Here is an 18,261-nt window from a genome sequence, read left to right on the forward strand (position 1 = left end):
GGTCCCAGTCCATCCTGTCCTGTCTGAGGTCTGTTTGCCTGAGCTAGAGGAGTGTATACGTGAGGAGGCCACTGAATGGCAGGCTGTTTACTATATCCACTGAAATATTTCTACCACCCTGATTCCACTCTAGGCTCCAAGATTTCAAATACCCCGACAGCTCCTCTGGGCTCTATAGAAGTCAGGCTAAGGCACCAATATGCTGGCTCCACCATATAAAAAAGCCTGGGGGTCAGTGTCCCATAAAAGCACAAATCTTGGAGGCAGAGGCAGGAGACTCTCTGAGTTCAGGGCCAGCCTGGTCTACAGAGTTCCATGATGACAGAAACCTGGTCTCTAATAACAGAAAACAAAAGCACCAATCTAGCGGAGCCAGGGTCGCTCCAGGCCTGTCAGAGCCTTGAGGGGTAACAGCTTAAGAAACCAGACTTACTGCCACCAGGAAACTAAGGAAAACGGAGACTGCAGTGAACCGGCTAGAAGGGCCCTCCAATCGGAAGCCAGAGAGGGGTGATGACCTTTCGACCACGAAGTTCACCCTATTCCTCCCGGAAGTCTAGCCTTCCACAACTCAACCTTCCCAGTTTTTTTTTTTTTTTGTGCAGCCGTCCCTCCCAGGTTCACACGCCCACCCCAGAGTCTTAATTCCCCGCCCAGTGAATCTTGTTCCAGGGACACGCCCCTCTAGTGTGCCCCGCCCAAGGCCCTGGTACGAGCCTCTCAACCCGCACGCACTCCAGCTGGCCACCCCAAGCTCTCCCCTTCCCTGGACATGCTCTCTCATTCACATCCCTGCTTCTCTGTCCCCCACCCCCACCCCCGCTCACTTTGCCTCCGCTCTCTCAGTCCTCTACCTTGAGTCCCCAGAGCCCCTCTCTCCCCTAACACTACTCTCCAATCCTCACCCCTGACGCCCCCCTTTCCCTGGCATTTGGCTCTGCCGCCCAGCTCCTTTCAGCCAGTCTCTTGCTCTCTTTGCCCCCAGAATTACTTCCACCCACGCCCCGTGAGACTCCCCCAAACTTCTCCAAGATGATCCCCACACCCAGCTTTCCCTCCCACTAGTCTACCCACCCCGCGCCCTTTAAGGCTCGCATACCACCCTCACCCTGTTCCACCTCTTTCCAGTTCTACCCTACCCCGGCCCTCCCATCTCCTGGAGGTCTCCCGGGCTGTCACTGCCCGCTCCTCATTCCTCTTACCACCCCTCCCCTGGATTGCATTTCTCATTTTCTTCCCGTCCCGGGCACTCCCCACGCCCCACCCCGCCCTTCATCTCCCGCTCCCCTTATCCCCGAAGCTACCCGGTCTTTCCCCATCTTCCCATTCTCCTCCTGAGCATCCCATCAACCTCTACCTCCTCCAGCCTCCCACATCACCCTTGCCCTCCATCGCTCCCATCCCCGAGACCCCCTCGACTCCTCCCGCTCATTCATCCCTCAGAGCCCCCCTTACCCCGTGGCTCCCCCTCATCCCTCCATCGCACATCCCTCCTCAGTCCTCCAGGAATCCCCCCTCCCTGCTCCCCCGCCTCGTCCCGCCCGCCTCACTCCCGCCCCAGTCCGGCCCGGCTCTCCGGCTGCGCGCTCCAGGCTGGGTGCGAGCCATGGGCAGCGGTAGCAGCCGGAGCAGCCGGATCCCGAGGCGGCGGCGCAGCCCTGACAGGCGCCAGGCGGACCCGCGAGAGGCAACCTCAGAGGGCGGCACAGCTGACCAGGCCCCGACGGCCGCGACGCAGGAGGAGACTGGCCCAGATCCCCGCCCCACGACGCCCCCCGGCGGCCGGGAGGAGACCCTGCGCCTGTTGGACCAGTTGCTGGCCGAGTCCGAGACCTGGGGGACCCAGGAGCCGACCCCACGCGGCCCCGCCCGGCTTTCACCCGCGGTGAGTGTGGGCGCCTGTCTCTCCAGACGCATCCTTTCTGTAGCCCCAGTGTCCTCCCACCCAGGCCTCTCTCCCTACTCCGCGCCCCTGTCTCCAGCTAACCAACCCAGGGTCACCCCCCTTTTATCCTAGGGCGCTGTGACCCTTCCTTACTTCCACCCCTGCATATTTTCACTCTGCCTCCTTGGTGGGTGCCCGACACTATCTCTATTTTGGGGTGACTCTCAGAGGCAGCCTTAAAGGACCAAGTACAAACAGCAGTTGGCAGAAACACCTCGAACTTCCTTCTGGTCCAGGGCTTGCCTTCCTTTCCCAGCGGGGCTGCATGCAGTCTGCAGCATCCTTGCAGCTCAGGTGGGAACTGACCAGCAAGGGCCTCCGCCTTGGCCATCAGGGGACACAGTGAGGAGGTAATAAGTGGGTGGATCACCTGCCAAACAGTGTTTCGAAAACGCCCTGCCGCGTCGGACGCATCCGGATCTTTGGCTTGCAATTCCCGCATTGCAAGCTATTTTTAAGATGCGGCTTCCTCATCTTCTCTTTCTGAACACTTGTAATAACACCCCCGCTGTTCTAGAAAAACAATGGAAAACCAGCGCTCTGGTTTGGCACGCCTTTGGTGCTGCAGAGCTAAAATTCAGAACCGTCTTAGCGGCTCCTGGCTGGAAGAGGAGGCTAGAGGCAGTCGTACCCGGAGGCTTCACTGCGGGCCGCGAGGCAGAGGGAATGTCTTCTTGGACCTGGCTACCGGGCAAGCGTCAGGGAAAGGCCACTGGAATGGTGGGAAGACAGCTCAACCCCTGCACCCGCAACAGGGCTCCGTCCCACATCCCTCCTCCCCCACTGCCCTGTGGTGGTTTACGACAGGACAAGTCAGCCGTAGTGAGAACTGAATTATATAACGGAATTCCTCTAAGACTACATCAGCCTGCAGTTATGTAAGACGAACAAAGAGCAAACAGTTGGGGAGATTTGGACATAGCAAGGAAACAAACTTTTGGTGTCATTTTCAAGTGCTTAGGGAACTTCAAAGGTGTGGAAATGAATGAACTTTCCCTCTCTCTTGCTGAGTGTCCGCTGGAAGAGCATCCTAGAGACAGGATCTCCGGGACTCTGTTACAGTAAGCCAGGCTTGCTTTAGGTATCAGGGGCAAAGACCGGTGCCCAGAGCGCTGGCCTGGGATCCAGGGGGACAGAACGATCCAAACATCAAGTACACGATGCAGTGGAGAGAAGTCAGTCTGAGGAGTCCACAGGAAGGAGGGACAGGCCTGCTCTAAGGGTGGAAAGACTTGAGTCTGAGGTGGTCAAAAGACAAGAGCAGAGTACAAGGCTGGGGAGGGACTCTAGGTACACTCATGGCGGTGGCATGTTAGCGCTGGTGCAGCTGTGGCGGTGGCATGTTAGTGCTAGTGCAGCTGTGGCGGTGGCATGCTTAGCGCTGGTGCAGCTGTGGCGGTGGCATGTTAGCGCTGGTGCAGCTGTGGCGGTGGCATGTTAGCGCTGGTGCAGCTGTGGCGGTGGCATGTTAGTGCTGGTGCAGCTGTGGCGGTGGCATGTTAGCGCTGGTGCAGCTGTGGCGGTGGCATGCTTAGCACGGGTGTAGCTGCAGAGGTCTTTAGTGTCTGTGTCTTGCTACATTAGGGGGTGTAGACTCTACTGAGAGGCATTTGAAGTCTGAAGGAAGTACAGTTTTTGTGACTCAACAGCAGAAGGGTGAATCAGACAGAAGAACGTTTGGGGCACCACGATCCACCAGGGTGACTCTGGCTGTCCAACTGACCGGGTCCTGGACCCAAGCAGTAGTCGAGAAAGAGGTATGAGGAGGTAGGTTCAAGAAATAAAGTATGGCCGGGCGGTGGTGGCGCACGCCTTTAATCCCAGCAGAGGCAGGCGGATCTCTGTGAGTTCGAGGCCAGCCTGGTCTAGAAGAGCTAGTTCCAGGACAGGAACCAAACGCTATGGAGAAACCCTGTCTCAAAAATCAAAAAAAAAAAAAAAAAAAAAAAAAAAGAAAAGAAAAGAAAGAAAGAAAGAAAGTGCCAGCGCTGGCGGCGCACACCTTTACTCCCAGCCTTGGGAAGCTGAGGCAGGCGGATCTCTGAGCTTGAGGCCGGTTTGGTCTACAGAGCAAGTTCTAAGACAGCTAGGGCTACACAGAAAAACCTGTGACATCAGAGCAGTGGTCACCCTTTGGGAGGGGAAGGGGCAGGCCTTCAGCTGTGTCCCCTGGACCATGAATGTTTCTCAAGCTAATGACTGAATCCCAGAGCTCTAGGAGAGACAAAATCAGGAAGTGAGGCCCCTGCTTCTAAAACGTGCAGCACATGCTAGAGCTTGGAACCCAGGCTCCTGTGCTGTGCGGCTTGCTCACATCTGCTCACATCTGCCCACATCTATAACGGATTCCCTCAGGAGCTACACACCTTACAGGACTCTGGATTGGTGACTCCCCACAGAGATAGAAAAGAATTGCAAGTTCAAGAACCATCCATAGAAGGTGGCCTTCTTTCATAATGTTGAGACAATGTCCCCCCAAGCAAAAAGGACCCTTTGTCAGGACATGAATACTCTCTTCCTATCCTTTTATTAGGAAAGAAGAACATTTTTCCCGATATTCATAATCTTCTAACACTTAGGAATTTTTGGGTTTTTTGTTTGCGTGTTTTGTTTTTATTAAGAGACAATCAAAATTAAGTGACAGACCTTATAAGGGCCTTCATTTAAACGCTGCAGCCAGTGCGCTGAGGTTGGAGCTCAGCAGTAAAGAGCTGGCCTAGCATGCATAAGCCCTTCAGTCTGATCCTTCACTCCACCAGAAAGCAATGAAAACAGAAAAATTGCAACCACTATTGACTGGAGCGCTTTCAAGACTGATTATGCATTATCCCTGAAATATCATCCTGAATATCATGTTATTCTGGACTTTATTTATTTATTTATTTATTTATTTATTTATTTATTTATTTAAAAAAATGTTAGGCCGGGTGGTGGTGGCGCACGCCTTTAATCCCAGCACTTGGGAGGCAGAGGCAGGCGGATCTCTGTGAGTTCGAGATCAGCCTGGTCTACAAGAGTTAGTTCCAGGACAGGCTCCAAAACCACAGAGAAACCCTGTCTCAAAAAACCAAAAAAAAAAAAAAAAAGTTAGTTTTAGAGGGCTGGAGGGATGAGTCAGTTGTTCTGAGTTTTTCTTACTATTGCAGAGGACCTGAGTTCCACCACCCACATCAGACTCCCTCCAGGGGCTCTGGTGCCCCCTTTTGGTCCCTGAGGGTACTGTACTCCTGTTCAAATCCACACAGACACAGGTACAAATAATTCAAAAATAAAAATTAAAACAAGCGATACAGTTTTAGCTAATATTTTAATGAGTACTCAGGTCTCAGTCTTGCACTAATTCTCTCCATGCTCACCCATATTTTTAATATTTTTATTCTTTAATGACACAATAATTGTACTTATTTATGGAGTACGAGATCGAAAAAGTGCTGGGATTACAGACGTGTACCACCATGTTTATCTGTTTAGGCAATTTTTTGAGGCTGGATTTATTTGTTTTAGTTTTGTCAAATTGAGGGTTTAAGAAAAAGATTAAAAGCAAGGATAATCTTACTATCTTATTTTATTTATGTGTACTTATGTCTGTTTTGAATTGTCCCACTTAAACCATCTCATAGACAGATTTTTCCCCTGCTTGTATCCTTACATATTTTAAGGGACATGAGATAGCCTACCAAATTCCTGCCCTGTAAGTCATGGACCCAACCCCCTCTCTTGTTACCGTTTTGAATTAATTTTTAATCTCATGGCCACATGAAGTGCCCAAGGCAGAAATCCTTTCCCAGAGTCAGTAGCTCTCAAATATCGTGTTAGCTGGGGACTGAAACTTCAAACTCTGCGGAATGGGAAGGCTGAGCAAACCTGTGAAATTTGAATAGGTGGTTTGAAAGTCGTTTAGTAATTTGGAAGAACACAGCAGCACCCCGTTAATCAGTGGTCTCTTCCTGGGTGAAATGAGCCATCTGATACCAATTTATCCACCGGGGGGGGGGCAGGGAACAGCAGTGTTCTCCCCCCTTTTCAAATGTTTGCCACCGTGGGGGAGGGTCATAGATAGGGCTCTGATAGGTCACAGAGTCACTGCACCGCCTCAGCCCCAGAGTACAGGACACTGGCAGCATTTGAAGGTGCTTACAGAGAAGAATTTGATTCAGTTCCGAACCCATCTGTTCAGTGCTTTCAGTACTAGGGTAGTAACTCAGTGCTCTCCCCCACTTCCTGCTGCCCTGCCCCCACTCAGGTGGTCTAGGAAGTCGTAAAGAGCATTGCTGTCACAGAGATAGATAGTATCATTTTTCACAAGCCTGTGTAGAACAGTGATACCTTGTTTTGGAGCTGAGTGACACCTTGCTCCCTGGTTTTGCATAGTTTCTGATTTACTGTAGCCCAGGAGGACTAGGGGAGTCTTGTCTGTTGCCACCAACCAAGTCTTTAGGGTGATCACAACTTGCACTGCTGTGGAGTGTGAAGTGAATAAGCAATAGAAAGGAGCTCACAGCTGCAGAGTGGACTCTCCAGAAGGACACGGAGATGCTGAACTCACAGCCAAAGCAAAACAGCTCCTAGACAGTACCAGTGTGTGTGTCTGCAGTCAAGACTAGAGCAAAGATCACGCCTGTAAACAGTGCTGGGAAGGCCATGGAGGGAGTCCACGCTGCAGCAAGGAGGAGTCCACGCTGCAACAAGGAGGGAGTCCACGCTGCAACAAGAAGGCTGAGGAAGGAATGCCCCATGGGAAAGACAGCACCAAGGAGCAGAGCACCGTCAAGAAATGGAGAAACCTTAGCCAGAAGAAGTCTCCACAGTCATCAGATGGCCAGGGGAGCACTCCAGGAGCCCAGCCCTGGATAAAAGGATGGGGCATTCCACCAGGAAACCCCAGAAGTGGAAACCACTTCCATTTTCTTCCAGAGCCAGGCTGTGATGCTGCTTCCCTGTAAGCACAGCACTTGGGAGGTAGAGGCAGGCAGATGTCCGTGAGTTGGAGGCCAGCCTGATCTACCTGGGGAGTTCCAGGCCAGTCAGGGATACGTAACCATAGACTCTGTCTCAAAAGAGTAGATTCTGAATAGAAAGAATTTTAAAATGGAAAGAAAATAGGCAAATCCTTCGTTCAGATCTTAGGGGCAGGGTCCTGGGAGATTGTAGCAACAGTAAGATTCCAGAAGTGCCGTTCCTAGGGAGGGGGAGGCACAGACGGCCTTGGTCCCTCCACACTGGTCCCAGTCCTCTTAGGGTCAGGAATGGTTCTCATGGCCCTCGCTTGCTATTGGGATCTGGCGGTAGACGTGGAGGCCTGGGGCTTTCAGGGAAGCCACAAGGGAACACTTCCTATGAGGCCGCTAACCACCGTGCTGGAAGACCAGTGCCCTCTGGTGGTGAAGAGAGGAGCCTTACTGGCAAAATCTTGAAGACGGCCTTCCCGTTGGTGGATTAGGTAATGGAGGTCTCTTAATGCTTTTCTGTCTATCATGTGTATGTGTCCCAGGTAAAACAAACAAACAGCCCCCTCCAAATCAAACTAACCATCACCACAGGGCTGGTAAAGTGTATTTTATATTTTGTCACAGGTAAAGTGGTTTATTTTCTGGGTGTTTTGTTTTCTTTGGTATTTGAGACAGGGTCTTATGTAGCTCAGGCTGGCCCTAAATTCCCTTTGTAGTTGAAAATGGCTTTGAAAGCTGGGCGGTGGTGGCGCACGCCTTTAATCCCAGCACTCAGGAGGCAGAGGCAAGTGGATCTCTGTGAGTTCGAGACCAGCCTGGTCTACAAGAGCTAGTTCCAGGACAGGCTCCAAAACCACAGAGAAACCCTGTCTCGAAAAAAGCAAAAAATAAATAAATAAATAAAATAAAATAAAAAAAAAATGGCTTTGAACTCCTGATCCCCCTGCTGTAGCTTCCTGAGAGCTGGGATTACCAGTGTGCGACACTCATCCCAGCTGGACTTTAAAAAGAGTATTTACTTAGTTGTAAGTGTCTGGGTGTGTTTCTACACACCACATGCATGCAGGAGCCTGTGGAGGCCAGAAGGCAGTACTGGACCCTTTGAGGCTGGAGTTACAGACCGTTTTGAGCCAACCTGGAGATGCTGTAATCAGACCCAGGCACTCCGGAGGAGTGGCACGCGCTCTTATTCTTAACTACTGTATTAAGGCTGTATAAAGTAGCAGACTTATAGAATGGATCTCCTTTTCTCTATATAAAGAAAAGGGATTTGTCAGAGCCACTCACAGGCTATGGTCCAACTAACCCACCAATGGCAGACTGTGAACGGAAAGTCTAAGAATCTAGAAGTTGCTCAGTCCACGAGACTGGATGTCTCAGCTGGTCTTCAGACAACTGGCATCCCAAAAAAGTAGGTGGTAATGCCATTGAAGGAGTGAATTCGCTAACTAGGCTAGAGCAAGCAAGCAAAGAGCAAAAGCTTCCTTTTTCTTCTATGCCCTTATATAGGCATCCAGCAGAAGGTATGTCTTCCTGCCTTAGTTTGAATCAAAGGCAGTGTGTCTTCCCACCTCAAAGGTCCAGACTGGAAGTAGATTAATGTAACTGGAGGTTTCTCTTCTGCCCGCCAGTTCCTGAATAACCACTCTGAGGCTTAATATTAATTACAAACTATTTAGTCTAATAATAAGCTCAGGCTTATTATTAATTAGCTCTTACAACTTAAAACAACCCATTTCTATTATTCTATATTTTACCACGAGACTCGTGGCTTGTTACCTCACACCTCACTTCTCTGGCAGCTGCTGGCATCTCCCAGATGTCACCTTCTTTTTCCCATATCTTTGCTTGGATTTCCTATTTGGCTTTATTCTGCCTGGCTGTTGGCCAAATCAGTTTCTTTATGGTATCCAATTTTTAAATTTTTATTTATTTATTTATTTATTTATTTGGTTTTTTTCGAGACAGGGTTTCTCTGTAGTTTTGGAGGCTGTCCTGGAACTAGTTCCTGTAGACCAAGCTGCCCTCAAACTCACAGAGATCCATCTGCCTCTGCCTCCCAAGTGCTGGGATTAAAGGAATGTGCTACTGCCACTCAGCATGGCAACCAATGCTAATAAAACATATTCACAGCATCCAGAAGGGCATCCCACATCAGATTTACTCATTTCGAACCAAGCAAAAAAAAAAAAAAATAAATCTCTCCCAGGTGTGCCCTCCATTTCTGAATTGTAGTTCATTCCAAATGTAGTCGGGTTGACAACCAAGTATAGCCATCACAACTAATAAGTTATCTCTCTACCAACTCCTATCTAGCTTAAAACAAAAACAAAACAAAAACAAACCCTTTAAATATCTTTCCGTGGGGGCTGGGAAGATGGATCCGTGGGTTAAGTGTCTGCTGTGCAAACATGTAGACATGATTCAGATACCCGACACCCACATAAACCAGGTATGGCAGTGTGCACCTATAACCACAGTGCTCTGGGGATTGAGAAAGGGGTCCCTGGAGCTCACCGGTCAGCCAGTTTAGCCAATCTTTGAGCTCTGGGCTAAAAACAAAAACAAAATAGAAAAGTAGTATTATAGAGGAATACACTTGACTTCAGCCTACCTTGCACGTGGATGTGCACACATATCACATTTGTACACACTCACAGACATGCACACATGTACACACATGCACATACGCACAAACAAGCACACATCACACACACAAACACACATGCACACACACGCATGCACACAAGCACACACATGTGCACACACACCCCTACCTGCACACTCACACACATGCATACATGTACACACATGCACACACGCACACACAAGCACACATGCACATACGCACACACAAGCACACATGCACACACGCATGCGCGCGCACCACACTTTTCCCCAGGACAGGCAACAGCTGATAAATTGAATGTCTGAAAAAAAATTTATTTTAGGGCTGGAGAGATGGCTCAGAGGTTAAGAGCACTGGCTGCTGTTCCAGAGGTCCTGAGTTCAATTCCCAGCAACCACATGGTGACTCACAGCCATCTGTAATGAGATCTGGTGCCCTCTTCTGGCCTGCAAGTATATATGCAAGCAGAACACTGTACATATATATATTTTATGCTGATGGATTCTAGAATTAGAATTACAAATTCAAAATGGCTCTTGCAGATCTTTGGAGCATCTGACTGTGGTCTGCAAGTGGCCACCGAGCAGCCTACCACAATCTATCTCATCCGTCCGTTCTTGACTCTAGGTGACCAGTCTTCACCTGAGCTCTGATCCTAGAAGCTTTTACAGTTTCCCCCCTAATCTGTGTAAAATTATCCCTTCAAACTGCTATAACAAAATGCTTTAGGCTAGGCCACTTATATGCATTATAACTATTGTTCACAGTTCTTTTTAAAAATAGCAATTGTTAGCCGGGCGGTGGTGGCGCACACCTTTAATCTCAGCACTTGGGAGGCAGAGGCAGGCGGATCTCTGTGAGTTCGAGACCAGCCTGGTCTACAAGAGCTAGTTCCAGGACAGGCTCCAAAACCACAGAGAAACCCTGTCTCGAAAAACCAAAAAAAAAAAAAAAAAAAAAAAAAAAAAAAAAAAAAAAAAGCAATTGTTTTCATTGTTTAAATAAACATACACATGTATATTTTGAGACAAGTTCTCACTCTTAAGCCTAGGCTGGCTTTAAACTTACAGCAATCCTCCTGCCTCAGCTTCCCAAATGCTAGAATTTTAAGTGTGTGTCCGGGTTAAATATGAATACTTAATGCATACTTGAAGACCGGAGGGCTAAGGCTCTTGAGACTGGACATGATCTCTGGAGGGAGAAGAAGATGGTCTCATGCCACACAGTATTGGACACTGGTGTCTGGAGGTGAGGGAAGGAATGACCTCATAAGAGCAAGTCACTGGGAGGCAGGAGATCTGACCTCAGCCCTGCTGGCTCCTCTACTTATTCGTTTATAAGTCCCTCCCACAGCCTCAGTTTTCATGACTGTAAAATGGGTAACTGGGGCTCCAGAGTCAGAGAGAACCTTCCCCGTTCTGATATTTAAGGCCCTGAGTTAAGCCTGTCAGTTGCTGTCTCTCCCACAAAGCTAGCGCGTTAATCAACTATACTGTGGGCACGTTTTCATGCTGCTTCCTCTCCTCCCGCTCAAGGTGTCCCCAGAAAAGAAGACGAAGGACGACCCTGAAGAGAGCTGTACCCCTGAGTAAGTATGGGGAGGGGCTATGTGTCCTCCACAAGCCCACAGTGCTCCTGTTCTAGTCGTCTTCAAAGCTCTCCCGCCCCCACGGTCCCCACCGTCCGTCCCCACTGTCCTGCAGGTCAGTGAGGCTCAGGTAGAGCTGGGCTGTCAAGGGGAGCCTAGGGAGGTCGCAGCCCAGTCACTCACAGCAGTGTGAGTTTCCTCCTGTATGCGGTCATGACCTGGCTTCTCTGTGGCCATTCTGGACCCTTCAGGTCCGTTCAGATGTACTTGCGTGTCCCGCCTGCTCTACCTAGTGGTTTTATCTGTAAAGAAGGCCCTTTGCTGTAAGGACTTCAGAGCCTAGAGAGTGACAGTAACCAGCAGCTCTCCAAAAAAAAGTCATCAGGAGGAAAATGTACGTTAAACTCCTATAAATTTCATGCTTGGTGCTGCCAGGTTGGTGGCTCGAGACAGGGTTTCTCTGTAGCTTTGGAGCCTGTCCTGGAACTAGCTCTTGTAGACCAGGCTGGCCTCGAACTCACAGAGATCCGCCTGCCTCTGCCTCCCAAGTGCTGGGATTAAAGTGTGCGCTATCACTGCCCCGGCTCAGTGGCTCAGCTTCTAATCCCAGTATTGGGGAGGCAGAGGGAGGAGTTCCAGGCCAGCCAGGGCTACATAGTGAGTCTATGTCCCAAACAAACAAACAACCCACCCCAAAGCCTGCAGGTAGTGGCCCAGAGCCTTTAATCCTCTGAGGGGGCTGGGGATACAGGCCAGGGGGAGAGCGTTTGCCTGGCATGTGCAGTGCCACAGAACGACTGCCCAGTACAGAGATAAAGTGGGCAAGGCGGCCAGATGACTCAGCAGGTAAAGGCGCTTGACTACCTGAGTTAAATCTCCCAAATCTGCATGATAGAAGGAGAGAACCCAACACCTGTAAGTGTCCTTCAAACTCTCTTGTGCACCATAGCACAGTGCCTATACATATATGTACACACGCACACAAGTAAGTGCATGTAAACAAACACACACAAAAGAATGTCTGTGCTTCTAGCCCTCTGGAGCACAGGAACCACTGGTCCATGTCCCTCCTTCCTCTTCCTCTCTGGGGTCCCACCTGCAGGAATATCAGCATGCCTGGTGGGAGGAGACAGAGTGTGGTGGGGGCTACGGCCAGTCTCCAGGGACCTTGGGGACCATCTTCCCTTAAAGGTTTCAGCTTAAACATCTATTCATGCCAGGGGCTGTCAGGGGTAACCCTAGAGGGGCTTGTTCCTGTCAGGGGATTCCAGAATGCTCTGGCATTCTGGCAGGACAGCCAGCTTCCTGCACAGCTCCCTGGTTGTTCTAAGGGTGTGCTAACCGTTATTTGCATTCCTTTCCCCTGCCAGCAGTCAGTAGAGACTCCCCAGGACTGGGCTGGAAGGGCAGCCGCTATCGTTATTCTAAGCTTGAAGGTTGCAAACAGCAAACAGCTCTCATACACATGGTTGCAGGCTTGCAAGGCTGCAACTCTCCACACACTTGCTACTGTTCAGTCCCTCCTAAGCGCTCATCTCTGTTCTAGACACACGCAGCACTTGAGCCAACCTCAGTCAGTCTAGAGGTGGCAGCCCTTCCTCTCACTGACAGAGCCTGGGGCAAGGGGCAAATGGTCCAGAGCCATACAGTTACTGTGCATCAAAGCCAGCTGAGATCTGTCCTCCTCCAAAGCCCTTGGATATTCCCCTTTGCCCCACAGACACAGTAGGAAAGACAGGGCTTTGGCGGCAGGCTGATCTCAGGATATTAAGCTGCGGTACCCAGGCCTCTCATCCATGCTTTGGGAGACGCATACAGAACCCTGGACTCTGTTCTCGGAAGGTCAGCCAGGAGCATCGGATGGAGCTTGGCATCTACCTTGGCCTGCCTCATCCTCATTGCAGGTCTTGGTGGATAAAATGGGGGATGAAGGCAGATATGAGCGACGATGACCATGTCGATGTGTTGGGTAGGAAGAGATTCGGGTGTCTCCAGATCAAAGGTTTTTGGTTTGGATGTTAGGATAAACCACTTAAAGACCACTGTGGCTGCCAGAGGAAACACAAGTTTGAAGGTGATACCCACCCTTGTCTGTGTTTCTCACCCACAGAGCCCCAAGCAGCAGCCACAAGAGACCGGAGGGGCAGTCGGCCATCTCCTACGATTACTCTGAGGAGGAGCTGATGGCGAGCATCGAGCGGGAGTACTGCCGCTGAGCTGGCTGAGCAGTCTTGGTTACCACTGGCCAGGCTCCGCAGGCCTGTGAGCTGGGCTCCCGTTAGAGGGTACCACCTTGCCCCACCAGGCCTGTGAACTGGGCTCCCGTTAGAGAGAACCACCTTGCCCCACCAGGCCTGTGAGCTGGGCTCCCGTTAGAGGGAACCACCTTGCCCAACCCAGGACTGTGAGCTGGGCTCCCGTTAGAGGGTACCACCCTGCTCCACCCGTGGCCTGTGAGCTGGGCTCCCGTTAGAGGGTACCACCTTGCCCCACCAGGCCTGTGAGCTGGGCTCCCGTTAGAGGTACCCACCTTGCTCTACGAGGCCCAGCCAGAGCGAAACCACTTGTAGAATACAGCTCTCTTTCCACGCTGGTCTCTAAAGATTCTCTATCAGAGTTCTGCCACTGGCCTGGCAGACCAAAACTAAGGGCAAGCAGGCCCTGGGCCACAGGTGTGGGGGCGCTGGCGCCTCTTCTCACACAGGGGGAGCCTGCCTGTGTGGTTCCCCTGAAATCTGAATTGTTGGTTCTTTCTGCTTACTCACTTTCCAAGTGGAGAAGGGTCGGTGCTGGCATCCCTGTATGACGTGAGTTTGTGGTGGGAAGCAGAGCTCATTGGTGCCCTCTCTGGGCCTCAGTTTCTCTCTGGGGGAAGGGGGAGGTGGTAATCCTGGATGTTCTTTGAGACCTTTCAAGACTTTTCAAGCCGTTAGTCTGGCAGCTCTATCGTCCAGCCCGTAATCTCCCAGCTGCCAGTGTGCTTTGGCTGAGTACAGAACCGTATAGGAGCCGAGAGAGGGAACCCATACCGAGATAGGGCTTCACAGCAACTGCTCTTCAGTGTCCCTTTCGGCTGGCAGTCTGCCTGGGGGCTGTGAACCTCTTCTCCTCCTCCCTGCTTGGGTGGGAGGCAGTCAGGATAACAATGCCAGAAGAGCTTTCAAACATCCCCAGTGGACAGGTGGGGAAATACAGATAGCCAATGGGAAGGGGGGTAGGGCTTGTGTGGGCCCTGTAGGGCCTGGCGCTTGCTCAGGTGTCTGAGGAAGCACCTCACAGCTGGCGAGGGTGCCTGCAGAAAGGCTTCAGAGATCTGTGAGTGGCGGCACATGCTGCAGTCACAGCCACCAGGCCAACGCTAGAGGATTACTGAGAATGGAAGGCTACGTAGTAAACTCGAGACTGGCCTGGACTATGTCATGAGATTCTGTGTCAGAAAACAAGAGTAGAGAATGTTGGAATAGTGGTAGCTCTGGCCAAGGCCAGGCCAGGTCTCAGCTTCTGCTGCATACCCCTACCAAGACAGTGCTCTGCTCCAGTATCCTTCCTCTGCTGAGAGCTGCTGCTGGCCCGCGATCCTCAGAGCTCAACATGGAGCATCTCAGGAACCAAGGAAGAATGGTCCCTAGGGCCATCCCCACATCCACAGTCCTTTGCTGTCACCCAAAAATGATTCCATGAACTAGTGCCTTTGAGTTTGTAGCTGGGAGATTTGTGCTACGGTTGGAGCCCAGAGCCATCGGGTGTCTTCCAGTGGGCTGAGCATTGGGTCAAAACCTCCCAGAGCTGGAAGCTGCTTCTCACCGAAGCTCAAAGCACTGCTTTTGATACAAAGATGGAAGTTGTCTCTATTTTAATATGTTACCCTAAATATTACAAATGCTTATTTTAAAAGAGGTTAAAATATTACATTTTTACCAAAGAATGACTCAGACTTTGAAGTTGATGTGCCTAGTAACAGCTTTATGTATCACGTTTGAGTGGGCGTGTTCATCTGATAAAGAGAAAATGGGGGCCGGGCAGCGGTGGCACACGCCTTTAATTCTAGCGCTCGGGAGGCAGAGGCAGGCGGATCTCTCTGAGTTTGAGACCAGCCAGGACTGCACAGAAAAACCCTGTCTCAGAAGACAAATAAATGAACAAACAAACCTCCCTCAACTCCAAGGATGTTCTGAACAGTGTCTAGCTAGAGCAAAGTGTATGCCAACTGGCGAGCTGTGGTCCTGGGAAACGCAGGCTCTGGAGAGGCTGGTCCTGCCAGAGGTGGGCTTGGGTATCACTGGAGCAGGAGTACTTCCTGCACTGTCCAGGTGTCAGGTACCCTCCGATGTCCCATATTGCATTGTTGCTTCACAGTTAGCTACCCACGTTGTTTCCCCAGCCGCGTGCCCAGCTCTAGAGTGTGGGATCTGCCTATGCACAGCATGAGCTGACCCTGGCTCCCATCACAGAAAGTCTAAGTAACCACAGATGGTCACTAGCTCTGCAGGGGTTCTTCCCCAAGATGTGCCAAGGCTGCGCTTGAGAAAACCCGAGCCCTTCAGAAATCCGGGTAGATTTTTCTGTACATATGGGCAGAACCTTGAGAAGCCCCCAGGCCTCAGTTCTTGTGTTCATGGGTTCTTAGCTCAGCTCAGAGGGAACCTCCCACACCAGCAGAGATTGGCCAAAACTGCCTGGGATGAGCTTTTAGCACCCTCTTTTTTGGTGTTCCAATTCCTAGAGGCACATTTCCTGGAATGATGTCCAGGAGTCCCACCCACTCCTGGGGACTCTGGGATTCATGAATGGATGTCACTGCCCCCCTGAGAAAGCACTCTGGAGACCAGGAGGCTATCAGCAGTAGCCGGGACACCAGCTGTTGAGTGTCAGGCCCATGGGGGTATTTTTCTTGTCAAGAATTGGACAGAAATAAAATGCTATTTTTTTTAAAGGGCCAAGGTGATGGCTTGGCAGGTAAAAGCTCTTGATGCTAAGCCTGATGACATGAGCACCACCCCCAGAGGGTCCAGTAGAAGGAAAGAGCCAACTGCTGCAGGTTGTCCTGATGCCCACATGCATGGATGGCATGGCATAATGCACTCACCACAGCAATACACTTCCCCTAGATGTATATGTATATTATCATGTCTGTCTATCTATCTATCTATCTATCTATCTATCTATCTATCTATCTATCTATCTATCTAATCTATCTTTACCTATATCTATTATCTATCTATATCATCTATTATCTATATCATCTATTATCTATCTACCATCTATCTTTACCTGTATCATCTATTATCTATCTATCTTTATCATCTATTATCTATATCATCTATATAATCTATTATCTATCTTCACCTATATCATCTATTATATCATCCATCTATCTATCTATCTATCTATCTATCTATCTATCTATCTATCTATCTATACACAGGAGAAAGGTATCCCTGCATGATTCTGAGCATTGAAGAGCACAAATCACGTTTTATTTTAAAAGTACTTATTACATTTTGTGTGCACACATGAGTGTCTGTAGTACATGGGTGTGCATGCCATGGTGCAGGTGTGGAAGTCAGAGGACAACTTGCAGGAGGTGCTTCTCTCTTTTCACCATGTGAATTCCAGTGAGCAAACAGGTGCCCTTGCTCGGTGACAGGTGCCTTTACCCACTGAGCCCTCCTGCAAACCCACAAACCACCTATTAGACTCTGAAGGTTAGTTGCTTCCTCTAGGAAGAAGGCTCCATAATTAGACCTTTTTTGGGGGTGCTGGCCTGAATCTTGGGGAAAACTTGGCCTTGAGAGGCAGGAAAGAACTGTTTCCTAGTGTAAAGAAATCCTTCTTTTGTGGGCGGTGGTGGCTCACACCTTTAATCCTAGCACTCAAGAGGCAGAGGCAGGCAGATCTTTGAGTTCTAAGGCAGCCTAGTCTACAGATCGAGTAGGACAGCCTAGGGTTACACAGAGAAATTCTTTCCAGTGTTGGCAAGGAAGCATTACCCTCTCTGGGGCATGGCACCTTGGGAAGGACAGAGAAGTCCTTGAGTTCCCAGAGGTACTTGACCCGAGGTCTGCACCCCAGCACCCCAAAGTTGTTGGTGGCCCTAGGATGGGGCCCCACAGCTGCACCTCCAGAAACGGAAGCAGAGCATGTGGTTGCCTGTGGCTGATGCCCAAGGCCAGTTCCAACTCTCCACAGTGACATCGTGTGGTCATGAGAAGCAGTAGCAACCTGGACCAGGGCTCTGCCCCTGGAAGAAGTAGGAAGTCCAGCTGCAGGCTAATGAACAAAGCCCCCCAGGAGTTAGGCTACCTCTTGGGGAGGGAGACTGCCAACGGAGGAATGAGGGAAGTATCTGCCTCTCCTCCATCTGCCAGGACAGCCTCTGTTGATTCCTTAAGTTAGCAAGAGCAATTCCTGTGTAGGACTTCTACACCAGGCAGAAGGCACAGTCCACGCCAGGCTCTGTGCGGCCAGACCCTGGACGAATTAAACAGTGATGAGGTCGACCGCGTGTCTGGGAGGCACAGGAGGGGTAAGTCACTGAGCTGCTCACTAGGAAGGGTGGCTTCCTGGGTCAATCTGTCTACAAGAGCCCAGGCGCAACAGGGGAGACTAAACCCTGAGCATGGTCTCTGGGACTCAGCTCTTGCTATGTCTCAGGGGCACTGGCACTCATCTCTCCCGCCTCTGTGGGGCCTGAATGGCAAATGCTCTACATTGCAAAGTGCAGCCAGATGCCAAGAGGCAGGGAGGGAGGACACACGGAATCTCCATCCTGGGCCCTGCTGTGGATGGGCGCTTGTTGGTGACTGTGGGGATGGAAGCTTGTCTCCATCACTCTGCCTTAGGTAAAAGTGGAAGTCCAATTGCTAGTGTTATGTTAACTGCCACAACTTGCCCGCAAGAATTCTTACGAGTTGACCTCTTTGCCATTGTACTGCTTCCTCCCCCGAAACAGATTACAGCCACCCAAATAAGAGTTCAAGTTAGGTCAATACATGACGAATCTCCTAGACTCATATGAAGACTGTGTGCATTAAGTCACTGTACACAATTACACAACACAGCACACAAACCATGTCTGTAAACCAAGGAAGTTTTATATGATTCAAAGCAAAAGGTTACATCTCACATACCCATTTAAATAAGTCTATTA

At 50.3% G+C, this 18,261-nt stretch overlaps 1 protein-coding gene across 1 annotated transcript; it reads left to right on the forward strand.

Annotated features, from left to right (window-relative positions):
- Positions 1-754: 754 nt before the first annotated feature.
- Cys1 (cystin 1) lies at positions 755-15,030 on the forward strand. Its single transcript, XM_057782407.1, has 3 exons — positions 755-1,885; positions 11,059-11,111; positions 13,222-15,030. Exons 1-3 carry the CDS (start codon positions 1,607-1,609, stop codon positions 13,325-13,327), a joined length of 438 nt encoding a protein of 145 aa, XP_057638390.1. The 5' UTR covers positions 755-1,606; the 3' UTR covers positions 13,328-15,030.
- Positions 15,031-18,261: the final 3,231 nt, after the last annotated feature.

This window comes from Chionomys nivalis, chromosome 1 (assembly GCF_950005125.1).
Source record: "Chionomys nivalis chromosome 1, mChiNiv1.1, whole genome shotgun sequence".
Taxonomy (NCBI): Eukaryota; Metazoa; Chordata; class Mammalia; order Rodentia; family Cricetidae; genus Chionomys; species Chionomys nivalis.

Bases quoted from the DNA above. Each gene is read 5' to 3' on its own strand.
- Cys1 (XM_057782407.1), top strand. From the start codon at position 1,607: ATGGGCAGCGGTAGCAGCCGGAGCAGCCGGATCCCGAGGCGGCGGCGC. The intron at 1,886-11,058 runs GTGAGTGTGGGC...CTCCCGCTCAAG, and splicing joins CCGCCCGGCTTTCACCCGCG to GTGTCCCCAGAAAAGAAGAC. The intron at 11,112-13,221 runs GTAAGTATGGGG...TCTCACCCACAG, and splicing joins GAAGAGAGCTGTACCCCTGA to AGCCCCAAGCAGCAGCCACA.